General features: G+C 39.4%; 2 protein-coding genes across 3 annotated transcripts; both read right to left on the bottom strand.

Annotated features, from left to right (window-relative positions):
* Positions 1-2147: 2147 nt before the first annotated feature.
* On the bottom strand, positions 2148-5678 carry LOC122836825 (PTB domain-containing engulfment adapter protein 1-like). Of its 2 annotated transcripts, none has more exons than XM_044126732.1 (7): positions 5533-5678; positions 5366-5439; positions 5150-5221; positions 4832-4930; positions 4065-4202; positions 3853-3957; positions 2148-3358 (listed from the first exon to the last, which is right to left on the bottom strand). In XM_044126732.1, the coding sequence occupies exons 2-7, from the start codon at positions 5411-5413 to the stop codon at positions 3284-3286; spliced, it is 537 nt and encodes a 178-aa protein (XP_043982667.1). In that variant the 5' UTR covers positions 5414-5439; positions 5533-5678; the 3' UTR covers positions 2148-3283. The 2 variants fall into 2 exon arrangements, with proteins under 2 accessions (XP_043982667.1, XP_043982658.1); XM_044126723.1 differs by having other exon boundaries at positions 5518-5677.
* Positions 5679-6988: 1310 nt separating this feature from the next.
* sars1 (seryl-tRNA synthetase 1) lies at positions 6989-14772 on the bottom strand. Its single transcript, XM_044126707.1, has 11 exons — positions 14533-14772; positions 13833-13903; positions 13473-13553; positions 13228-13386; positions 12018-12161; positions 11679-11834; positions 10325-10546; positions 9045-9174; positions 8807-8964; positions 7782-7911; positions 6989-7681 (listed from the first exon to the last, which is right to left on the bottom strand). Exons 1-11 carry the CDS (start codon positions 14666-14668, stop codon positions 7518-7520), a joined length of 1551 nt encoding a protein of 516 aa, XP_043982642.1. The 5' UTR covers positions 14669-14772; the 3' UTR covers positions 6989-7517.
* Between the last annotated feature and the right edge of the window lie 1125 nt (positions 14773-15897).

Genomic DNA, 15897 nt, shown 5'->3' with positions numbered 1-15897 from the left:
AGCTTCATTTGCTGCACTCATTGATAAAAGGAACATATCACCTGCAGACAAGCTGTACTACTTAAAGAAATATGTAGGGGGTTCAGCTTGACAAACACTTGATGGTATCTTCTACAGAAATGACAGTGATGCTTACCAGGATGTATGGGAACGCCTCAACCAAAGGTATGGACATCCATTTATTGTACAAAAAGCGTACAGAGAAAGACTGGAAAAATGGCCAAAGATACAAACAAATGACTGCAGGATTTAGAGCATTTGCTGACTTCATTCAAACATGTCATGAAGCTATGCCACACATAGAAGGTTTAAGCATTCTCAACGATTGTGAGGAGAACCAAAAACATGTTCAAAAATTACCGAACTGGGCAGCTGCAAGGTGGAATCGTCAGGCCACTCAGTACATGAAAGAAAATGGGAAGTTTCCAAGTTTGGGGCACTTTACTGAGTTCATGTCTTCTGAAGCTGAGATTGTGTGCAATCCTATCACGTCATTCCAGGCTCTCCACTCAACAGACGTCACCAAAACCACCAGTAAAGTTTACCAGAAAGAAAGAAGGCACACCTCCAGTGTTCTCCATACGCAGGTGGTAACAGAAACGGAAAGCACAAAAAAAAGGTCAAATATTAAACCACCATGCATGCTCTGTCAAGACAACGGACACAAGCTTCACAGTTGTCCTCAGTTCAAAGGCAAATCACTTGAGGAACGAAGAAAATACATAAAAGATAAAAGACTTTGTTACGGTTGTCTCAAACCCGGACACAGCGCAAAGGACTGTCGTTACCGACTTGTATGTGAAATGTGCAAGAAAAAACACCCTACCTGTCTGCACGATTTTAAATATGACAGCAACAAATCACAGACAAACCAAATTCAAACAAATACAGAACAGGCTGCAACAACCCTGTCTCTCAATGTAGAAACCAATGAACAATGTGTAAGCACTTCTATGATTGTACCAGTATGGGTTTCTTCAGAGCAACAACCAGATGAAGAAAGGCTTGTTTATGCACTCTTGGACACCCAAAGTGATAAAGTATTCATTGACCAAGACGTGTCTAACAATCTCAAAGCTAAGTCAACCACAATAAGGTTAAGACTCACCACAATGCTTGGTAAGAGGCTACAACTCCTCAGAAATAATAGAACTCCCTCCTGCTTACACTAAAGACTGTATACCAGTTAACCGCTCTCACATTCCTTCCTGTGAAACGGCAAGGCAATGGGATCATCTAAAGGTAATAGTGAATGAGATTCCACCACAGCTAGAATGTGAAGTTGGGCTTTTAATTGGCTACAACTGTTCCAAGGCATTAGCACCAAGGCAGGTCATCTTAGGAGGAGAAGGTGAACCCTCTGCTGTCTGCACAGCATTGGGCTGGAGTATTGTAGGCCCCACATCATCTCACAATGACTCTTTCAGCATATCTACAAATTAAGTCAGCAGCTCTAGAAGGCCCCCAGACCTTCAGGGGCCGCATAAATGCTAATATTTTAACTTAGACCACAGACAGATACATTTATTTATTGTGAATATCAATGCTGCTAAATCGGATTTAATGGTTTCAGCGTACATAAATTTTTTTAATTGTTTAAATTTCAAAAACGTAAACAATTTTTTTAATTGTTTAACATTTAAGTGTAAGATTTTAAAAAACTGGCCAGTTTAAAGAACAATCATCATAGTTAGATTGTTTTGTTACCACAGTTTGATCTTCCTAGATTAAACTCAAAGATTAAAGAGAGTTTGAGTTCTGTTTGATCACAAAGTTATCTCAGTAAAACACAATTATCACTGATTGCGTTTTATGTTGGCCAGTCAAACATGAAATGCTGTCAGTGGTGCTGATTCTTAACAGGAAGAGGGGCCTGTAATTGATTTAGGGACTTCCGGTTGTACGCTCGTCTCTCGAGGCCTCGTGAAACCTTATACCGGTCCTGCCTGGTCCGCGGGCCGCCAGGCTGACAATACACTGGGAGAAACCCTGGGTAGAAAATGAGACAGGCTTCATAGGAAGACCATAAAAACAACGTAAGAGGAGTCTCAGTTTGGGAACAAAAACATCTGTTTTAATTTAAGATTTTTTACATGTGGCTTGTAAAGAAGTGTGTAATTTCTATGAAAATTATTCATCACCTTGGATGCTTTTAAAAAAATCAATCATCAACAAAATTTGCTTTTTAACAAATAAAATACAAAACAAACCTCTTCATGTGAAAGTGAGTCAAAGTCCGGTTGTGTGGGGATCGGCCACAAATTCTCTGTGGGATTGAAGTCTGAGCTTTTACTAGGCCATTCTAGAACATCCGTCGTGTTTGTTTTCAAACCATCTCTGTGTGGCTTTAGCCGGATGATTCTCTGAAGTTGTGGTTTATTTCCCCTTCTACCTTTGCAAGCTTTCCAGGGCCTGTTGCTGAGAAAGATCTCCACAGCATGATGCTGCCACCAGCATGCTGCACAATGGGGATGCTGCATTTGTGGTGATGTTCAATGTTTGGTGTCTGCCATGTCTGGTATGATCTGTTTCTTACAGGAGCATTGCTTAAACTGACTTGTAATGTCCATGAGTGAAACGGACCCGAGTCAGCCGGACACAGAGGACATCCGGGTCAGACCGCCTGTCAAAAACGAGATCATGAAAATTGAAATTGAGAGTTCGTTATCCGGTTTTCCCATTTTCGTTTTGTGCACTTTCTTCACACACTGCCTGAAAATACACGGACCGGTTTGATATCCAATTTATCGTTTTGGTTGAAAAAACGAAAAGACGGTTCTGCTTTTGCTTTTTCATTTTTTGTTTCAAACGAACTGCCGGAAAAATACACAGAGCCTGCAAAATACATTGTCTGCTTTAACTCTCAAATTTATTTTTTATTTCCTGTTAGCTTTTTCTTGCCAAAAAAAAAAAAAAACAACATATTGTTGTTCGTGATTGACTTCAAAAATCAAGTTTATGATATTACTGGTTGCAGTAAAAGCACTCAAATAAAGGTGGAAAGAAAAGATTAAATACAGTAAATTAAATACAGTAAAGATCATAATCCTTTTTTTAAACAAATGGACATTCATTTCACGTCAAAGGCTAAAAAAATCATAAACTTATTTCATTTCCAAATGAAATAGAATTGAACTCATCTGTCATGTTGTTTACTCTGTATATTTATCTGTATGTGTTTGCATATATTTTTTATGCACCACCACAGTCACACACCCACACTTGCGTCCACCGTTTATATTTTTATGGAACTGTCCCTTAATTTCATCCGTGTGTCCAAACATTACGACAAAACCTCATAGATGTGTCCTCCAAGCTTCTTTCTCAGCTCGTCGTTTTCTCTCTGCAGCACTTTATTCTAAGAAAGAAACAAAGATGCAAACTTGAAAAAAAAATTGCGTATCCTGTGTGAATTCTGTAAGCTGAATGTTTTTTGGTGAAAGCTGCAGAAGCGTCTGAGGTCAGCTGCAGAAGACTTGCATAGATGAAAGAAACAGGCAGAAGCAGCAGGGAAAAAATAAAGAAATCTGAAAAACATGCAAAGTCAAAACTTTCAGTCAATGTAAAAATCCCAGCTAAGGCGGTTTAGAAGCATTGCTTAAAAAGACAAACTGTAAAGTCACAGCAGCTTACAAGCTGAAATGAGCTAAACAGATAAAGGTTGCTATCAGGTGATAACCTGTAACGTACTTCATTCAATATACACCCCTGAAAAAGTTAAAACCAGCTACAATATTGATGATATGCTTACAGCATTTAGACAACAGTCAGAATCATATCAAACATTGAATTTTGCAGCGAGTGGTTCTGAACTGTAATTCTGCCCAGGCAAAAGAATCACTTTGGTTTAACCTTGTGTCTGAGTGCCTCCACTACCAGGTCTCTCCCTCCTCTGACGTTCTGCTCCTTTTTTGAAGCTCGAAAAGCATCGCCGATAGCTGACACCAGGACAGGAGCCTGAAAAGGTTTGAAAATAATTCCATTTGGGAGATTAAACACACACACACACAAAATCCCTCTATCCCCACTTGTTCTTTTCTGTTTACTACAGAGGGAATACTCACAAGCTTCTGGCTCTGGAACAGGTAGCAGTGGTACATGTCAGCCGCAGGATGCTGCGCTATAAAGCCAAAGACTTTGGGGGAATCGCGCAGGACGGCACAGAAGGAGACGGTGGGGAGAGGGCAGGAGTACAGGAGGAACTGAGGGCAGCAAACATGAGGGGAACATTGAAACTAAGGCACGAAATGTACAGTTGAAACCAGAAGTTTACATACACTGAATAAAAAGATGCATAGATATTTTTCCCCCCACTTTCTGAAGTTAAATAAGACAAAACTTCTCCATCGGGTCAATAGGGTCTAAATAGCTGGTTTTGTATTGGTCTAATGTGATATTCTCATTTTAGGAGACACTGTTTTTTTTGTTTTTTAACCAGAAAGCAATAATCTCTAAAATTGCCCCAAAACAATAAAAGGTAATATTTCACTCAATGCATTATGAATTTCTATATGAATGACCATTTCACTTTCTGAGATGAATGGTAAGATTTACTGCACTTTTACACAATGTTCTATTTTTTCAGAGATGTACTAGCAAACTGAAATAAGATAAACTGATCAAAAATACAGTGGAATATGATTCTAACATGAAGCTAATTAGCATCTTTGCCTAGCACAGCAGTTCAAAATCAATATGAAGTTCCAGCCAATAAACTGGAGCCTCTGAGGTTTACCAAAAGAAATAAAAAATAAAAAATTGACCCTGCCAGACTTTGGGCCATGACTGTACTGTCATTGGAGTGGCCAATCAGAATGCTTCTTTCACACACCTTGGTTTTGTGTTCCAAAATGTCAATCCCGCTCATGGACAGGAAGATGAGGACTTTGCTCTTCTTCGCTGCTTTTTCTGAGTTGAATTTATCAGGTGACTTGAAAGAGGAATAGATAAAATGTCAACTCACAGGTTGAGCTAATAAAAAAATAAAAAACGGATTGAAAATTGAAACACATTTGAGATATTAGCCTTTAAAAATAACAGCAACAAAAAAAAAACATTTGCTCAACAGTTTTAAAAAAGATTGATTGAAGTTAACGATCCAGACACACAGGAGATATGATCTGAAACAGTGTGAGAGTTAATTCCTGACCTTCAGACTCTGAACAGCTTCCTCCAGGATCTGCTGTCCAGAGGGCCGGACCACCTTGACCCGGCCGAGAAACTGGTTGGAAACAGAAAGTGGTGGTCAAGAAACAGCCTTCCCTCAAAATTAACCTCATTATCTCAGTTTTATACAGTATTATATACACCAACGCTGAAGCTTTTTGGGCTTAGTTTTTATAAACACATTTAAAAAAACAACTACCTTTACAGTGAAGGAGATATCACCTTCATCCTCTAAAATGTCGCTCATCTTTTGGCCTGTTCCCAAATGAAAATCTGAAACCAGCAGCAAGTGCATAAGAAAATAAGTACAAGTTTGTCAAACAAAATGAAAAGCTAAAGATTTAATCTTACCTTTGGTGAACTTACTGAAGTGTTCAGGTCTCTTGATGCAGTCCAGACCGAAGGGTAGAAAGTCTGCTGGAGTTAATGAGTAACAAACATGTCTTCCTTATTGCTCTTCAGCTGATAACTGAGGCTGTTGGGAAGCTTTGCTGACATTTTATTGATGCCTGAGTTAGCAACAGTGTCAACACTAATAAATTCACAAACCAGTTTTTTATTTAATCAATCTGGGACAGACTGTTCCTAAAGTTTCTTTGGTAATATTATAAATATTAATATTTTTTTGTTGTTTTTAAGTATTTTTGGTTATTATTTCCACTGGTTTTGGATGCTGTGCAGCTGGAAGGATTTTTGCTCTTACCTGTTTTCCTTTGAATATGTAGAGAAAGCTTTCAGAGTTTGGTGTCTGTGGTAAGGCACAGCAGAACCAGAGGACGGGGCCGATCCATTACTCCCATCCCAGCGTAGAACACGTTCCACTGGTTTCTTCAGGCGGACACTCCTCTGTGCTGGAGGTTTGGACCCCAGCAGTTGATAGGAAGGTTTGCCAAGTCAAAACTTATTCAGGAAATGTATTTCATCTCCCCTTTTAGCGCATTAACTTTTTTCAGAAAAGCCAAAAATCACCTCAAGCTCGTATAAAAACATTTTAGAGAAGTTTATTTTGGAATTTTGTAGTTTCAGTCAACCTTTTCTACTATTTCCTACTCAAACTATGTGAATGGAATGAAACTCTCTATAAAGCTGTAAGTTGTGTTCTGCTTGAGGCTCTTTCTCCTGATTGCCATCAGTGAGCAGAGACTTTGAACACTGTAGAGCCTTCGAATAAATAATGATTATATATTCTTTCTCTGGTTCTTGAAACAGTTTTTTATCACTCTTTATTAAAGGACAATTTCCACAACAGATGAGAGGAGTTGCACCATTTAATTTCCATTTCGGATAAAGTATTTCAGTGCATTTCTGAAGTGGCAAAAATCGTACTTTTGTCCGAGCTTTTAGAGCCAATTCGACATCTCTGTTCGTTAGGATGCAAATTGAATCATCAGACTATTTATATAAAGATATAAATAGATTTCTAAAAGGTCATGGAGTTCCCTCTGGAACTCCATGACCACAGAATGATCTATCATTACCATCAATGACTCTCCAAATAAAGATATTTTTACTGTCACTTTCATCAGGGCTGTTTCTGTTTGATGAGCACCAGGTGAATTATTACAGTGTAGAACCTCCAGCCACAAATAACAACAGTTAAGATGAATTGCATGAAATAAAAAATTTCTATGTCCCTGAATTAAAAGTAGTGTTTCTATGACATAGCCACATTTTCACTAAAGATTTTTGCAAAAAAAATAATTTTTTGTCATAAGAAAAGTTCACTAAAAAAATATACATTTTTTTTAGTAAACTTTGATGTTGTAGGCAACAGTACCTCTAATAACACTCTGGGAACATCAGTAACCTCCCCCACAAAGACTCATATCTGCTGCATTTATTGTGTACAGTAAGAGCCACTTCATCAATATGCATTCATATACATTTATTTTTAAATCAAAGTCCATACAGAAGACGTCAATATCAGACATAATTGACGCTAAGCAGCGACAGTGATGATGATTGCGATGAGATGACAGGAAGGGAAACCCAACACAGAGAGCAAGTGGATTTAATGACAATCTGCCAAACATGTTAAAACTGCATATCGAATGATTAGATCTGCCCAATATGATCGATACTATCGGCTCATCTGAATTTAATCGATCACAGAAAGTAACTGAATAAAGTGAATATGGATGTGAATCAGAATTGCACCAACTGGTTGAGAAGTTTTTCCTGCTGAGTTTAGGCAGAGACTGACGGAGCAGGAAAGCCTCCCTTAAATGACATTTAACAGCATTTAAAAATAGCCGTTTCCTGCTTTTCTAGTCTAAACTAACCCAGTTCAGGAGAGACCGTTCCATCGGTTTGGGGCGGTGAGGTTGGTGGTGGGTGGAGGCTGACGGGGTCTATGAGTCGTTGACAGACATGCTCTCCATGGCGTTGGGGAGGTTTTGGTCTCCTCCTTCCATCTTCTTCTTTTTCTTCCCTCCATCCTGCTGCTTCTTTGCTTTCTTGGACATCTCCTGATCGATGGGGGCCGGCTTAACGAACTTAATGATTTCTGTCAAACCTGGCAGGTGGACAATACAAACAGAAGGAAAAGAAGTCGGTCACGGACTGCGTCCAGAACAGAGACATGTTCTGTGTGACCAGTTGATGCCCAGTCTTACCAGGAGGCATGAAGTCCCTGAGCTTCTCTGGAACGATGATGCCTTCGTCCGTCTGGTAGTTCTCCAGGATGGCGCACATGACGCGTGTCGTTGCACACATGGTCGCATTTAACATGTGCACAAACTCTGCCTGCAAGAACACAACAAGAGCAAGATGAGTGTTTAGCACTTTGGTCCACCTGGAAGAGGCTCAACTGCTCAAAGTGCTGCCGTTGCCAAGGCAGCATTCATAATATAACTCACTGATCTTAACTTAAAAAGATCAAATAAAATAAATCAAAACTACAACTATGGAATCAGCAGGTTTTAATGTAAATGAATGAAAACCAGCAAAATGATTGTCTTGATGGAGGAAGTTGTGACCAAACTCATTCTGGTTGTCATTTATGACAAACATTTGTCAAAACTTAAGGAAATTCTTATAGATTAATTGATCTTCATCTGTTGGCTGCTAATGGACAAAAAAACTCATTGGTTCTCCTCATTTTCAACCATAAGCTTTATGCATGGCGCCATATTTTAATAGATACATGATGATGAGATCGTTGGATTAATATGACATCTTACATCTTAGACCAGCTCAGTTCATGGAAACTATAGACTGATGTAGAATGTTTAAAAAAGAAAGAAAGCTGGGAAATGAAAGACTAAAACAAAAAGGGAGCAAAAACCAAAGAACGCTCAAATGAAAGAAAAAAAGAAAAACTTGAAATAGAGGAGGAAACATGAAAAAGAATGAAAGAAAAAAGCACAAGAAGAAAAACAGAAGGAAAAGCAAGAAAAGAAAAACAAGGGAAAAGGACACAAAGTAAAGGAAACAGAAAAAAAGGAAGAGAGGAAAAAGGAACATAAGGGGGAAAAGCATAAAAGGAAGGAAGAAGGAAAACAAGGAAGTAAAAGAGTATAATCTAGGTAGGATCTAGATAATTTAACACTGTTCTAAATCTTGAAGAAAAACCTAAAAAAAAGTCAATTTAAGTGAAACAATCCAATCCGTGTGTGCTGTGCTGAACCCGAACACTCACCTTATCCATCATCTTTTTAGTCTGTCCGTAGCGGATGCGGAGCCGCCTGGCCTGGTAGTCTGTGCAGTTGGAGCAGGAGACCAGCTCTCTGAAGGCCCCTGACCCGGGGAACCAGGCCTCCAGGTCCAGCTTCTTACTGGCTGCGTGGTTCAGGGCGCCTGCAAGGACGGCAACCATGAAGTGGAGACTCCACGAAGCCGACGCGTCAGCGCCAGGCTCTCACTGCTGGAGACCTTACCGGAGACGATGTTGACGATGCGATAAGGAATTCCCAGTGACTGGTAGAACTCCTCTGCTGTTCCGATCATCTCGTCAAACATCTCCCATGACTTTCCGTCGTGAGGGGAGGCGTAGACGAACTGCTCTATCTGCACACACAGACACCAGAATCAGTCTGAGAGCTGCCAGACTGCTAGTGTTTCACATGACCTTTGTATCTGCATCAACGTAGAACATGACCTTTACACCACTGCTCGTTAGAGATGTAGACAAAAACAGAAATTAATCAACTATAGAGAATCGCAATTCCTAGTTCTGTGCAGATTATCTCTCTCATATCATACTGTTGATGACGTGGTGACAGTTTCAACAAATATGTAAATAAAGAAAAAGTATTTTTCATAAAAGTTTCATACAGCAGCTTTAAACATGACCTGGTGGAAAATGATGCAGTGTGGAACCATATAGGGCGATTATTTATTTCACAGTGGATGCACATGCAACGTGACTGCAAAAAGAGTCAGCTGGACTTTAAATCATCACTGGTTGTCATGGTTACCTGCCATTTTCTAGCCATTTTTCACATTAGCCATCATGCTGTCAGATGTGCACCAACAGTTTATCACAGCATGATAAAATAAGTTACGCTACTGAACTGGCATCAGTGACTGGGATACGTCTCACTGACACAAACCTGCTTCATGCAGGCCAGTTGACAAATGTCCCAAACTTCACTTACATAGAATGTGAGAGCAATTTTGATGGAGATCTGGACTGGTTGTAAATAATTTTATTCGCCTAATTGTAAATAGTTGAACTACTTAGAATAATAAAATAATTCCTGCTGGAATTATATCAGTGGTGCTAAAGCAACAGGATGTCCCTCTATAGAACTGATTTAGATTAACATTATATTTGTATGCCTGAAGGTAAAAACTAGTAAATTTATACTGCTGCTGGGCCACAATTCATTAAATGTTTTAGTTTATTGTTGCTTTATTAAAAGAAAGAGTCAATTTCCAAATTTTTGGGGTTCTGATTGTTTTCAGTTTTATTTGCCAATTTTTGTTTTCCATTCTCCACTTGTGGCAAGGGGACGAACAAAATTCTTTCAAGGGCCAGAAATGGCCCACAGGCCACACTTTGGACACCCTTTGTTTGCACTCTCTTTTCCTCTCATCAGTCACATAAACAGAATCTCTAGACGGCTTGAAAAGGAGAAAATTGTTTCTGAATGCAATCATTGCCCCAAAAAGCTGAATTGCCAGACACTTAAAGATTAGCATTTCTGTCATTGACCTTTTCGAACTGGTGAACCCTGAAGATGCCGCGGGTGTCCCTCCCGTGGGAGCCCACTTCCTGCCTGAAGCAGGTGGAGAAGCCAGCGTAGCGGATGGGCAGATCCTCAGGCTTCAGCCACTCTTCCCTCAGGAAGGCTGCGATTGGCTGCTCCGAGGTGGCGATGAGGTACTTCTCGTCGATGGAGCTGTCGTCTGATTTCTCGCTGCTCTTACCGATCACCTGGAGGAAATGTGGGACAGGAGGCAGGAAGTCGACGACAATTACAACAGATTTAAAATGCGTTGTGCTTTCACTGTTGGATTATGTGGAGAAAAATTGCAGGATTTGTTGCGTCTGTCTCACTGTTGGAAGGAATGTTTACTGTCTTACTCAGATATTTTGAATTTCAATTAAAATAAATTAGTCCAACAACAAAAAAAAGTCAACATAACATGTCCGAAAGACAGTGGGAAGAAACATACGCTTATTTAATTTTGTTTTTTTAATATGCATACACATATACATAATTTTTAAGCTCATTTTAAGACCAATATGAACAGAATTTAAGACAACAGAAATGTCGTCTAGTCAATTGGTGATGAATTTGCACGTTGGTATCAGATAGTTAACTCGCTAGCAAGGGTATATTAACGGCTAGTTAGCAGTAGCTTCAAGACACTCGAGTCTTGAAGCTCAATGAAGCCGTCTGAGTGGCTCAAACGTTTGCCTGAGAGAAAGTCAGGCAACAATACTGAGAATATACAAGATTAAATAGACAAGACTAAACTTAAGACCTGTTATTTATGGTCTATCTTACTTTTTTGAGAGCATCTAAGACACTTTAACCTTCCGATTGTGTTAGTTTTCTGTTACTATCAATGGTGTTTAGGACCTCAGATTCAAAAGCAAAAAAATATTTTATTCAAACTGTTTTTCTATGTGGAGAAAACCTGGTCAGTTTTGGTTACTTTAATAGGCTTCATTTTCTATCAAAAATCCATTTTAAGGCGTTAATCTGTGCTACATGAGGACTTAAGGCCTTAATTTAAGAGTTTTTAAGAATGTAGACATCTTGAAAAAGGGATCTTAAAACCTAATAAAAATCACAGTTATTTAAAAATTAGCCGGTGATAATTTCCAGATTTATGTAGAAAATGCAGTTATTAGTTATGGCCACCAGAGGGCACCACTGCAACTGTGGTGCACTGACTAAATAAACAGAATAATGTCTCCCTACTGATACATTTTTCGTTTAATTTATCTGATTTTTGAATTTTAAACAGTTTATTTAATGCCCCATTAAGAACAGCAGCAGGACAGGAAGTCTCTACTGAAACAAACAGACTACAGAATTCAGTTGAGATTTACAAACCTTATAAAGTTCCTCGTCAAACTGGCTGAGCTGGGCCACTTCCTGCATGACCTCTTTCCTCATGAAGAAAGGCGTGTACAGCATGGTGTAGTTCTTGTTGTGGAGGATTCTTAAGGCGAAGTTGATCAGAGCCTGCTCCAGGAACACCAGAGGCCCCTGGGAGCAAAACGGGAGAGCAAAAAAATAGCAGCCACTTCTGGAATGTACAAGTGAAGTATTAAAACTTTGTTCAGAAATGTTCTTCTTGGTGAGTTATTCTCTGCATAGTTGGGGCCGCAACAATTTTATTGTAGAGGAGGAACAGAACAATCCTGTCTTGGCACACACAGAGGAGCTCACCTTTAGAAAGTAACCTCTGCTCCCAGCCACAACGGCACCTCTCTCTCCGTCAAAGCCGTCGATCATGACCACCAGGTCAACGTGAGAGTACTTCTTCTGGACGCTGCAGTCGCCCCAGGTACGCTCCACCTTGTTGTCTGCATCCTGAAGGAAGAGTTCAAAATCACCAAGTGTTCAGCTAATTTTTCTATTCATCTACTGTTACAATGTAACAGTGAGGTTATAGTAGTGATGTGCTGACTGAAATCAGAAAACTTTCAGCCTGATGGGCAGCGTACCGAAACTCTTCAGTGAATATGTTACTACTCAGGGTTTGCCATTTCCAGCTACTGGAAATGGCAAAAACTCATCTTCAGAGATGAGTTTGAGCTGACTTCATGGGAGGCACGTACATTTAGGAAGCTTTTTCGGCTAAAACCTCACTCCCGTTACAAGAGAGAGAGCAGGAGTGTCAGCAGATAACAGGAAGGCTAAGGATATCACAGCCAAGTGTGGTGATCCCCCCTGATATTACCACAGGCCCCACCCCTTTACTTCATCAAGATTCAATGGTTGAATGGTTCCATTACCTTCCAAAATACATGGTAATAAAAACACTGAACACCACAAAAATAGTATTGGTGTGTTGGCAGCTATGTAAAGGAGTGGTGTGAATGCAAATGAGAAAATATTTAATCTGTACGTGTGTGTGTGCGTGATTTTAAGACTCAAAGTCAAGTAGCCTTTGTTTATGTTTTCTCCATCATAGGAAAGTCTGTGTGTCATAGCATGTTTCTGCAGGTGCATCTGAAAATCAGAGTTAAAGTTGGCTTTGTTTATGTGTCTTTATGAAGAAAAAGAGGCCTCTCTCCTATTGGATGAGTGGAACAGCCTGTTGATGCAGGTGCATCTTCTATAAGGCTTGTTGCAGCATTTTCTAGTTGACGATTATTTCAATAATTGATTCATCACGATTAATCATTTCAGCCACTTTAGAATATCTCCTTATCTTGCTCATCCATGTCTATCAAGCCGGGGACCCACTCATTATGTTGCTACATGTTGAAGGATCTCTTACTGCATTTTCTTTAAACTGGAAGGCATCTTTTCCCCACTTCATTTTGTTGGTACCATCATGTGCTAAATCATGAACATATATGCGAGAGCCTGATGAACCTGCAGATTTAAACACTATTACTACTAGATTCATTTGGTGTGATCCACTGCCTACCTCGTCATTGCTGACCGGTACAGACGGATGCAGGAGGTTGCCGATTTCCCTCAGATACTCGAACCTTTCCGCCTCCAGCTTCATCCTCTCCTGGTCGGTTTTCTCCACCGCCTCGTCCACAAGCAAACGCACCTTTTTGATCTGTGTTACTGTCAGCGCCTGACCCAAGAAGGAGAGTCAAAAAAGTAAGAAAGAGAGCGAAAAAAAGAGAGGAGAACATGCGCGGATGTGTCGGTAACACCCACCGACAGCGTTTCCGCTGTTAGGTCCTCCAGGTTCTGGGCTTCCTCTGGTACAGACTCATCGTCCCCTACTGGTTCCTTTTTCTGCAATGACACAGAATCATGATAGAAATTCTCCACTCAACATTACAAAACAACAACATCTCTGTTGTTGTTTTGCCTCTAATCCAAAAGTCTTTTCAGTTCTGAGTATCAACTCCTGTTTTCACACGAGCGATCGCAAAAACTTTGAAATATTTTGCGTTGTTTTACCAAAGTGAAATCAACTAAAATTTGCAGTTTTAACCTGGAAAACTTTGGGGAAAACCCAAAGCGTGTGAATACTTTAACGAGGAACCACATTCAGTTCTGCATTATCCATACCTTCATCTTCTCCCCGATGCTCTTGCTGCAGAGGTTCTTGGCTTTGTTCAGGTTGTCTGCAGTGAAGCGGCCTGTCAGAGGTTACATCAGTCAGTCAGTGCATTGTGGAAAAATCTGTAATCTATCAAATCTTTCATGACTTTAGTAAGAATTTTTTTTTTTAAATATTACATTTGGGATTTTATAATATGCATAAAAATATCAGTGTTATGCTGAACCAAAATGAAAGAGTCAGTAGCTGCTCTGCAGGGTGAGGTTGACCTGATGCTGCCGGGGATTGCATCAGATTCTACATTGTCAAGCTTACTCAGAATTAAACGTAATTTTACATTTATCTAATTTAAAAAAAGATTAATTTCTCTATATTTAGTTGACCATTAAACCTCTTCATGTATAATGTTCGTTTTTTTAATGGTAACCATATGGCTTATTTGTAGTCCTAATATTACACTTGCTAAGCTAGCATTAGCTTCCTTCTTGATAACCCACAGAAACTTGTTTTATATCCGCTTCTAGCGGTTTGCTTTCCTACAGTAGAAAATTTCAACACTTCTCAGGATATTGTGTCTATTTACCCTCATGAAATTGGCTTTGGTAAGGTGCTCTTCTCTGTGAGAGCGACGCTAGCCTTAGCAACATCAGCCTTATTGCTAACGTTAGTTGTCATGACTCAAACAGCACCGGTGTTTTTCGCACTTACATTTTCTCCACTCCGTGTCAGCGGCCACCAGTTTATCCACCAACGTAACGTCCTTAAACCTTTTCCTCTGAGTCTCGCGGATGATTTCAGGGTCACCGCCTTTGTCGGTCCGAAACAAGTCCAAGTCGAGCACCATGTTTCCACGCTGCCTGCCTGTCAGAGAGAGACTGAATGGAGCAGCACCAGAGAGCCAGCTGCTAACCGGGTTGCCAGATCCGACCGGTGTTTCCGCATTACCACGCCGTCACGTAAGTTGCGCTTCTAAACATTGTTTTATGGGTGTGGCGCAAGATTGTGGTGCTTTCAGGTGCACGAGGTGCTAAATAAAGGTTTTGAAAAATTCTAAAATTATTTATTCAACCTTTGTTATCATAAAATATCACCAAAGTCGAATTGAAATGTTCACAAACAACATCCTTGCGTATGTTTCGATGATTTTCTGACGTGTTTTTAATTGTATGAATTATTAGGGTTTATTTTATTTACTACCAGACCAGCTTTTAAAATGGTTTCAACCTGAAAGTGTTTCAAACTTCCAGCCATCAGCATCTAGAACAACTATTAAAATTTGTATAATATGAGCAAAATAACATTTCATTTTCTTGGGTCTAATAAAGCACTTTTGAATTTAAATAAAATCTAAATTTCAGCTTTTGATAAGTGATGCATATTATTTGTAAGATTATTCAACTGGAACATATTTGAATAACTCTTCACACCCTCCTCCTTCAATTTTTTTTATCGACACTAAAGCCAAAATGACTCTTTGCCACAGACAGCATCAATATCAGAGTGGAGTTTTCTTTGAAAAAGTTCAGATGTACAGTATGGACAGTTTTGTTGACATCAACTATTTTTTTAGCCCACATTTCTAAAAGAAACACATTTCTTAAGCAGAAACTTAGCTTAAACAAAAATTTGGCAAGTTATATAAAATATTCCATCATATCTAGTTACCTTTCTTCACATTTTAAAAATAGACAATTCTAATAATTCAATAATTCATTAGAGATACTGACAAAAAAGAATAAGAGGATGACGTTATGGATATTTGCTAAAAATAATAATAAAAATGTCATAATAGTTGCTTATACTTTGCATTCCTAATCTTTCATTTCGCTTCCAAGAATACGTAGGGTAATAGTGTTAACATCAAATTGATTTCTTTGTGTGTGTGTGTGTGTGAACTGACTGGGATTGTGGTCAGATTTTGTCATTTAATAAAACCATTTAAGGGTGTTATTCACCAACTGTTGAATAAGACCTACCTCATTTGATGAGTTGTTTTGAGTTATTTCCAGACACATACTGTGGTGTACGAGCAAACCCGAATGCACCACGGAGTCAATCGCGGCCGTAAAGTCT

This window comes from Gambusia affinis, linkage group LG01 (genome assembly GCF_019740435.1).
Source record: "Gambusia affinis linkage group LG01, SWU_Gaff_1.0, whole genome shotgun sequence".
NCBI lineage: Eukaryota > Metazoa > Chordata > Actinopteri > Cyprinodontiformes > Poeciliidae > Gambusia > Gambusia affinis.
The sequence above is the reverse complement of the archived record's forward strand: the minus strand, read 5'-3'. Positions and strand labels throughout refer to the sequence as shown.